The 9,937-nt window shown below is 35.3% G+C and overlaps 1 protein-coding gene across 2 annotated transcripts; it reads left to right on the forward strand.

Annotated features, from left to right (window-relative positions):
• Positions 1-9,706, forward strand: LOC102583205 (uncharacterized protein At5g08430-like). Of its 2 annotated transcripts, none has more exons than XM_015309535.1 (10): positions 1-230; positions 724-848; positions 1,987-2,066; positions 2,956-3,143; positions 3,773-4,664; positions 5,725-5,846; positions 7,240-7,299; positions 8,608-8,658; positions 8,896-8,966; positions 9,259-9,706. In XM_015309535.1, the coding sequence occupies exons 2-10, from the start codon at positions 745-747 to the stop codon at positions 9,581-9,583; spliced, it is 1,893 nt and encodes a 630-aa protein (XP_015165021.1). In that variant the 5' UTR covers positions 1-230; positions 724-744; the 3' UTR covers positions 9,584-9,706. The 2 variants fall into 2 exon arrangements, with proteins under 2 accessions (XP_015165021.1, XP_006349304.1); XM_006349242.2 differs by having other exon boundaries at positions 2-230; positions 5,737-5,846.
• Positions 9,707-9,937: the final 231 nt, after the last annotated feature.

Consider the following 9,937-nt stretch of genomic DNA (forward strand, 5'->3'; position numbering starts at 1 on the left):
TGATCGTCCTCTCTTTAAACTGACAAATGTTTTCATTCTTCTGTTTAATTGTTGAGTGTGTGTCAGCAATTACTGTAAAATCCAAGAATAGATTGCTCTCAGTTTCAATTAGTAAAACTTTCTTGAAAATAGGACTCTTCAACTAAAATCTCTCTTTTCTTTACCCCATTTCTCTCTTCAATGCTTAATGTTATAGCAGAGTAAAAGTTTTCAGTTTTATGTTGAATAAGGTACCAAGTAAAGCTGTTTTTCTTTATGATTTTTGTGAACATCTACAGTTGATCAAAACAACATTCATGGGTTTTAGGTTAATGGGTGCCACAATTCTTGAAAATCTGTAATTTTTGTTATGACTTCTTGGGATTTTTTAGAAGTTTTTGTTATGATTCTTGGGGTTTCCTTAGATTTTTTGTTATGATTCTTGGGATTTCTTTAAAAGTTTTTGTTATGATTCTTGGGGTTTCTTTAGATTTTTTGTTATGATTCTTGGGGTTTCTTTAGATTTTTTAGTTATGATTCTTGGGGTTTCTTTAGAATTTTTTGTTATGAGTTCTTGGGGTTACTTTAGAATAAGCTGATTTTTGTTCTTGGTTTTGATTTTCTTTATCTGCCAATGTATATACTATTTCTGCAAAAAAAATTACAGCAAGAATGGGTGGGTATAGCTGCATTTTAGTCCTTTTGTTTATATGAACTGAACAAGGGGCTTTTTCTTGATTACAGTGAAGTGGGCATCTGGTATAAATGGTAAAGAAGAGGGGTAAGACGACTTTGAACAAAACAGAAATTGCAGAAGATTGGTGCTTTGAATGTAAAGATGGAGGAAAGCTCATGATTTGTGATTATGGGTAAATTCTTCTTCCTAAAAAAATTAAAATAAATCAATTTTATTTTGGAACAAACGAAATTCTCAAGCTGGTCTTGAATATAAAAATTATATTTTTGTTTTCTGGATGAAAACGTGGGACATTGTTTTGAAACTGCAATTATTAATTTATCTGGCTTGAAAAGGACGCATTTTCCAATTTAGGTCAAAATTGCCCCTCTTCTTGGAATCCTAGGTTCTTGGTCATCTGTTATTTGTTATGTCTTGTTTTTTTTTTTGAAATTGTGCATTAGCTATTAGCCGACTCTTCAGTATTTCTCCATTATTAAAAAAAAATAAAAAAATATATATATATATATTTTTTCTTGTTTGATAAACCAAAAAAATTCTTGGAAAAAATCAATGTTGCTTGCAAACATTTCTGTTTTGTAATGTCATGTTATAAACAGGTTGGTTCTTTCAGTTTTCTGCTCTACTTCACTTATATAAAAGCACAAATAAATCTATAATTCCTTGGATGCTAGAGTGGATTGTGATTCTTTAAACTCATGCTCTACTTGCTGGTCATTCATCTTTTGAGATGAGCACTGCTTTTCTTTTTATATAATTTCATGTTAAAAGCTTCAGAAAATCAATGATACAAGCAGTATATGGCCTAGAAATTAGCTAGGTAGTCTTTGTTTTGGCTAGCCTTTTCTCTTTTTGCTTGGTACTCTGCAATGGTATTCATTAGGCGTTCCAGTTAATTGTCTCTGGTCTAATATGGTACAAAAATTGAAACCAACCTCTCTCTCTAATGAACAACTGAGGTCATGTGCAATTGAGAAAGTGAAAGTGCAGACAAAATAAATTGTGCATTTCCGAGAAACGCTGGCACACTACTTATGCTACTAAAGCACTTCTGTGTTTTAATCAAGTAATGATTTGAAAGCCCTCTAATTTAACAAATGCAAGTAATCTTCACTACAAAGTGAAATTCAGTTTGGTGGGGTTCATGCATTCCTGTCACGATTGCAGTTTCTTTCCTTTCATTTTTGAAATTCAAAGGATTGAAAGTAGTTGACTGTGCCTGATTACCTTTGCTGCTGATGTTCACCCTGTGACTTGGTGATTCTTTCTCTTCATGGACTTCTACTAATAATATATTTTTGACTTTGCAGGGACTGTTTGAAAGCTTATCACCCTGCATGTGTGGGGAAAGATGACTCAGTCTTGACAAGTGATATCCATTGGATATGTGGCAAGCATCTTAATTTATCCTTCTTCAAGCAAATTTAATATTTCTGAATTTTATCTTTCTCCTTTTGTTTTGTCTGAGTGGTTTTTTTCCTTTTGCTAGTTTATTGATTTTGACTAACCAAAGTTGAGCATGAAAGAACATAGTTTATATTGAGCGAAAAAGGCAATTGAATTTTGAGTTTCTGTTATATTGAGATTTTTTTGAAATAATCACTGGAAAATAAACTGTCTTTGCCATTTCTACATGTATAAATAAATTTTTATAAGAACTTGTAGATACAAGTTTGAATTTCATCACTTATCCACAACCTAAATTCTCCAGGGATAGGTTCCTTTAGCGGACGTGTGTTGTATGCTTAACAAACCTTGATAAGAATATGATTAATACATATTAGCCAAGAGAATATAAAGGGCTTAAATAGTACTATACTGCAATTATTGTAGTCATGTTTTTCTTGATTGTTGGAGTTTGATTTAGAAAACAAAATCTGCTTCTCTATTACAGAACAATATTGGAATAAATTTAATTGCTTAGTTTGGCTCCAAGTTGTTACTGCACCACTTTTTGGAATGACAACCACAATGTTAGAGGATCCGTAGTCTGTGGTAACTTTTGCTGAAATACATAAGTACATCTTTCACTTAAAGACATTAGATTAAAAGGGTAGTCTGGTGCATGAAGCTTCCCGCGTTCACACAGGCTCCAGGGAAGGCCACACTCCAAAGGCTGTAATGTAGATTGCATTCAAATATTTGAAGTTTGAGTACTTATTTATTGTTGGCGTATTTTGTGTTGTTAGTTTCACTGGTCATGTGTTGCTTACTTGCTTTTCATTAAATAGAATAAAAATTGTTGTGCAAAAAGTAATATCAGTTTTACTGTGTTCCAGGATGGCATACATGCTTAGTTTGCCAGAAAAGTTCAAATTATCAATGTTATTGTTGTGATAGAGCTGTATGCTCTCGCTGCATTGGTCGTATCAATTTTGTCCTTCTTAAAGGGAAGCATGGATTCTGCAATAACTGCCTAAAGCTTGCATTGCTTGTGGAAGAAGACAGAAATATTGATTCTGATGGGGTATGCATGATTATTATGGTTACTCTGAAACTGTAATTTTTTGGTTCAGTATTAACTAGTTACTATACTATTTTGGAAATGTTTATTGTCACACCCGAAGAGAACTTGTCATGGAAACTATTAGCTAAACTAGCCCAGGCAAACAGCTTGAATGTTAATAGCATGCGCCTTAGGCTTCTTTCACATTTTGTGGCACGACCCATAGGTGATAGGCCGTTGGCCACTGCACAGTAAAGGAGCAGGTATTGACTGTTTCTGTGCTATTCTGACACATGTATCATTTATTATCCAGATCGAAACCTCTTTTTTGAGATTAACTTGTCTTGAACATGCTTCCTGGAGAGCAATCCAACAAAAACGGATGATCTTGGTAGGCATTTTGGTCTTCCAAATAAGTTTCCAGGGCCAAAGATCAGTAATCTAGCAATATGTGAGATGGATATTATCACGATTGATCTTGTTGTGTCACAAACTTGATTAACAGCTTATCTTCCTCTGTATGAGCATGTGAGATTACAATTTGTGTGTTTATCACTATTAATTGGCAATATTCTCTTATTTGCTTTATTTTTCCTCTAGTTGATGAGTGATCTATTCCATTTCTCATATGAATTATTGTTGCTTTCCAGGAAAGTGTAGACCTCAGAGATCGGGAAACATACGAGGGCCTTTTCAAGGAGTATTACGAGATAGTAAAAGAAAAAGAAGGATTTGACAAGAATAGTCTCCTTGCTGGTAAGGCTAAACTAAATAAGGAGAAGATTTGCCAAATTAGCTCTGATTCAGATAAACGTAGTGAAGAAGAGAACGAACACAGTGAAGAAGAGGATGAGCAGATTTCTTCAGACAATGGAGATTTCAGTGACGGAGAACCTCAGAAGAAAAGGCTTAAAAAGAAAAGATGTACACAGCAGAAAACAAAGATGCAAAGAAGTGTCAATTCAAAGAAAAAAGTATTTGTTGGATGGGGATCAAAAGCTCTTATTGACTTTCTTCAGTTTATTGGTCAAGATACCAGAGAAAAATTATCCCAATATGATGTCACATCAATAGTAACCAAATATATAAAAGAACATAACCTAATCCATCCAGTTAAAAAGAGAAGAATCCTTTGTGATGTTCAGTTACAAGCTGTTTTTGGGAAGAAAGTGGTAAACAGACACAGAATATTTAGCCTCCTTGAAAGCCATTTTCTTGAAAATGAGGAGCAATTACAAAAGGATGAGCTTGATCATGATCTTGAAGACGATGACACAGAAATTTTGGTGGCTCCTAAAACTGAGAAAAAGGTTGAACAAAAGAAGATATCCTCAATTTGGTATTCAACTGCAGCACAAAGTCAATATGCAGCCTTGATTCCTGAAAATATCAAACTCGTTTACCTGAAGAGGAGCTTGGTGCAGGAGATGATCAAGCAGCCCGAGTTCATTGAAACCAAGATTATAGGAAGTTTTGTTCGGCTCAAGTTAGATCCACGTGACTATGAGCAGCGTAACTCTCATCAGCTTGTGCAAATTGCAGGTTGTTTTAACAAATGACTTACCTTCTTTGATTTGTCTTGAAATAGTTGCTAAAATCCCTCGGTGGACTGCTGTGAATATGTCTGAATGCTGCATTATGCTCATGTCTTCCATACGGAGATTTTGGATAATTGGACATTAACTAGCCAGAACACCTGTTTTTTCTCTAACATAAATGATTTATGGTTTCCACAATCAACTTTGTTTACACTTCTTGTTGTTAACTTGACATTGATAAAATGTTCAAGCACATGAAATAAAAGTTGAAACTCGAAACTCTTCTCATCTTTCCATGAGCTGAATTTCCTTTGGTCATTGCTTTGTTGCTAATATTGAGAGAAGAGTTCATTCTTAACACCCTCTATATTTTGTTTGAAGTATATAAACCTTCTTTACAATTTATTATACTTTGTCTGCCCATGTTGTATGGTACTATTACTATCTGGGTAGTCAAATTGTTTCTTTCTTTGACTACCATATGTTAAAAGAAGTTGATTAGATTTTACCAAAGTAATTGTGATTAGCAGTAATTAATATGTAGTTTTCAAATATGTTATTATATTTTAAATATTGTAAAAGCATCGATGCCAGAATTCACGTAGAGAATCAGATGAGTTGATTCCAGATCATGCCACTATTTTCGTGACGGATGATGTTCTTTGCTAAAAACAAGTTACTCTATTTAACCCAAAGAAGAAAAGTAGAAGACCTAGTTTGACTATCACCAAAGGTTGAGAGAGAAAATTATAAATAGGTTACTATAATATAAATCAACTAGGATTTTAATAAATTGGAAGTAGAAATTTGATATGTAAATAGAGTGGAATAGATCGATGAAAAGATATAACGTGATGAAATAAGATAAATCAATCTATTAAAGAAGTGCAGTAAATTTGGAAGGGAAAAAAGCAAGCAAGTCAAGTAAATGGGATGGAAAGAGTGAGGCAATGAACATAATCTTTTTCTCATCTTCCAAGTCTTATTATAGATTATTATCTTCCATTGAAATCTTAATCTTGAGCACCAATTTTGCTTTCAAACTGACATCTTTCTTGTTTAAGCGAGTGTTTCAGGGATCAAGCTCAGATCAAGTGATAAGTGCAACAGCGAGACTTTAATTCAAGTTTCAAATATGGCCAGAGATGTTAGCTTGACCATGCTTTCAGATGATGAGTTTTGTAAGGTAACCTACTTCATATTTTGAGGTATCTGCTATGGAATCTCTACTTATAATGTCAGCTATTTATATAGCAAGCGGCTGTGAATATTTTCGTATGCCTGCTCAGAAGTCTACTGTACTGCTCATTTTGAGGAGGCAGATATACACAACACTTGTATGATCATTCTACCAATACATTCATTATACAGATATTAAATGTTTTTAACTAGAGTCTTGCCATGTACAAATATGTGTCGCTCTTCTAATTTAGTGTTAGATTCCAAACTGCTAAAAGCAGACTGCAAAAAAGTTGTTACTTTTGGATGTTGGTTATTTTCTAGGCCATATTTGTTTTGATGATTTTAAAAGATCAAAGGTTTTTTATTTTTTTGAGAAGTTGTTATCATTTTCTGTCTCAGATTTTGTATTAGTAGCATCATAATAGATTTCACCCTTGGAAAAGATCCCTATTGCAGCCGATGATTAGGAAGTTTGGCATGTGGAATAGTTCTCCCTTTCTATTTCAAAATGGAAGTAAATAGTTTTTTAACCCGTCTTCAAGTTTTAATCTGCATCACAGAAATCGCAACTTGTTACGTTTTTTAGTTACAGTACAACAACAATGTCAACAAACCCAGTGCAATCCCTATGCGGGGTTTAGGGAAGGTAAAGTGTACCCGGACCTTACCCCTGCATGTTTTCTAGTTACGGTAAAAACCAAATTCAGTGACTGAAGAGTGGATTTATGTGGTTACCAATGTTCTCAACTTTGTGAAAGCTGAGGTTGTTCTGCGTGATCATAAAATTGGAAAGAATTTAAAATATCACAAGCGATAAATGTTTGATAGCATTCTAGAACTGCTGGACTGTCACGTGTAATTGTAGTACTCATATTATTGGACAGTCTTTTGAGCAACTGTTGGTTTTACATTAATGGGAATTGCTTATCCAAAAAATAAACCTTATAGGAGGTTTCCTACTGATTATTCCCTTTCCCATTGACTTTTCAGTTGAGAATTCTGAGGATCATTTTGAGTATTTCTTGAACTGAGGGAAAAACTGATTGAACGTTTCTGGTAGTTTATATCTTAACGGAAGCTAGTATTTTGTTTCTTCAGAATACAACGTAGCATCTCACCCTTAGTTGATTTGAAGCTGTCACATGCTAAGTTGCTTGGACTCTCCAAAAATGTTGCAACACTCGTGTCAGATCCTTCAAAAATACACTGTTTTTGGAGGATCCGACACACACCGGTCGACATTTTTGAAGCGTTCGAGCAACATAGGTCACATGTATTCCTCTATACTTGAGAAGCATCTTAGCTGTGTGGAACTACCCAGTGACTAAGCTCTACCAAGAAGCTTTTGTGGTCAACCCTTCAATTCAATGTTTTTGACATTTTTCTCTGTTTTTCAGGAAGAATGCGATGATCTGAAGGAGAAGGTGAAAGCGGGTCTGCTTGAAAAGCTTACAATTGTAAGGTTTTCTTGCTTGCAGTTTGACATAACCATTATGTTGAAACATAGTCAAGATATTATTGTATGACTGAAAGCTCTAATTTGTTTAACTATCGTTTCCAGCATATAAATGACTTGTCCAAAAAGTGCTCTCTCTTTCCACTCTGCTCAGTGCAAGTTCTGGTTACCTCTAAGACAACCCAATTTCTTTTTCATTATGGATTTGAGTGGGAGCTAGTTTCTTCAGTCTCAGATCTTCAGGCAGAATGCTGCTCGCAAACATACCATGTGCTCGCTTCCCTCAGAGTGACTATCTTTCAAATACCCCTCTGTTAGGAAGGAACTATTAGAACCTTGATAGATCTTGGCTGGGTTAGTGGCACCCAGTTCTTAACCAGTTTTGAAAAAGACTTAGATATAGGGAGCTTACTGGAGTGGCCAAGTGAATTCTCAATCTTCTTCTTCTTCTAATCCTTGTCCCTTATCATTTTAGGTTGTTGATGTAAAATGAGTCGCTGTAATGCGAATAGGTTGATAATTTAGTTTCTCCCGTCCTGGTCTCTATCACTAATTATTCCGTCACTTGATAGTGTTCCATTCTAAATAAAAAGCATGCATCACTGAAACCCATTGTCTTCTTTCTTTTTTAGCAAACTCTACATCACCACCTCAAAAAAAGTGTTTTCCCATCATCTACATGTTACATGAATATTCTTTTTCTCCAAAAGGATAAGACAACTTTAGAATTGCATTAGTGGGAAGGTCGCAAGATAGAGTATAACTGGACATTGAATGGGTTCATGTAGATCACTACTGCAGATCAACCAAACAACATGATTCAATAGTGGGTTACGTGGATCAGTACATTTCTTTCCTAGTGTGGGAGATAATGAGGGAATCTTCCAGCTTACCAGTCTGACACAGTGCTTTTGTAGTTCTCATTTTACTATATGGAGAGTCCTTTTAATTTGTACCACTTCATTTAAAATCCTAAGCTACTAGAAAGGGAATACCTTTATCTAATTTGCATTTGCTTTTTCATCCTCCTTACTTGTGGGCATGGATATATCCCTGAACCACGGGAGTTCTTAGTGATGGGTTGTGGTGAGGCTCAAATCGAAAAATAAATTCTTGCTCTGATACCATTTTGAATTGTGTGTCACCTCTATTAAATGTTTGAGCTATTAGAAATCTGCTACTTTTATTTTAGTCTTCTAATTTCTGAAAAGATATAAGTTCAATTCCTCAAGTTTTTCAGTTATAGATAGTTATAGATTCAGCTGAATTCCAAATCCGTTTAGTACTTAACTTTGACTCCTATTTGCAGGTGGAGCTTGAACAGAAAGCTAAAATCCTTCACGAGGACATCACAAAGCATGTATGGTTTCAATCTTACTAAGTTACTTTTAAAGTTGGATAATTTATTTCCTTAGGAACTCCTTGTTGATTTGGATTGTTTGTAGCTCTATGAATTTATACTCCATTTGCATGATAAAATGATTTCAGCTTCCATTTCGGTAACATGAAAATACTAGCGACCTGTTTATTTTTATCTTGAATCAATATATTTGCGAAACATCTAAATATTTGGTGACACCTTCACTTTTAATGTCAGAGGATTGCTCGAGAGCTGGAATTGTTGCAAAAACTCATTGATCGAGCAAATGAGAAAGGATGGAGACATGAATATCCTTTTTTCCTTAATATTTTTTGGGTGACTAAATTTATCGTATTTGACAGAACGCCAAACCAGTCCCAAGGATGGAAAATTTAGCACAGATTTGGAATCAAGCTTGTGTGTTTGGTCACCAGCATTACTTTCTATGATCACCAATTTCATCCTAACCCCTATGTTCCTCTTTTATCATCTCATCCTTCATGCCCTAATTTTGTCTGTGTGTACTGTTGTCTCGCTGTTCTTCATCCTGGTCCATTCTGCAAAGAAAGGAAAGTGTTTCCTTAACCCCTTGGTGTTTACTCTTTTCCAGCATCTGGAGAAAAGAAAGCTCCTACAGCAAGCTTCGTACCTGTCATTTGTGCTGCAGAATATTCCTGCAGTGATTCCAGAGGAAGTAGAGCTTGAATCTCTAGATAGGAATGACAATCAGATGCACCAATGCTCAGATGAGACAACCCCTATGAAACAGAATATTCTTGGAACGACTCCCGAGAAAGTAGAGCTTGAACCTCTGTCTAAGGGCGAGAAGGATGACAATCAGATGCATCAATGTGCAGATGAGACAACTCCTACTGTAGCTATCAAATGTGAACCGAAAGATGGAGCACCTTGCTCAGGTAGTTAGTAGATGTAATGTAGCTTTGTGCAACTTCCGTCTTCTCCTCCCTTGGTCAAATTGGCGTTGTCAAGCCTTTCCTGGAGAACTTAGTAGCCCATCTCTAACGGGAGGAAAGATGCTTCTATCAGTTGCAGAGATCTAGAAGCACTTCTGCAACTTTCTCTCTTCCCTAGCGCTCTTTTTTTTGACTTTTTTCAAAGGGCAATGAAGGCCAGGTCTTACCAGTTAAGACTCTCTATCGGACCGCTCTAGTTGTTGTAAGAAAAACCAGGTGTAGTCATTTTGAAGTTGCATTTGCTCTTTCCCTATATCTGATTCATGAGAATGGATCAGGGGTTATATGGTGTATTCTTTTCAACT

The sequence above is a fragment of the Solanum tuberosum genome, unplaced genomic scaffold (assembly GCF_000226075.1).
Source record: "Solanum tuberosum cultivar DM 1-3 516 R44 unplaced genomic scaffold, SolTub_3.0 scf00105, whole genome shotgun sequence".
NCBI classification, from domain to species: Eukaryota; Viridiplantae; Streptophyta; class Magnoliopsida; order Solanales; family Solanaceae; genus Solanum; species Solanum tuberosum.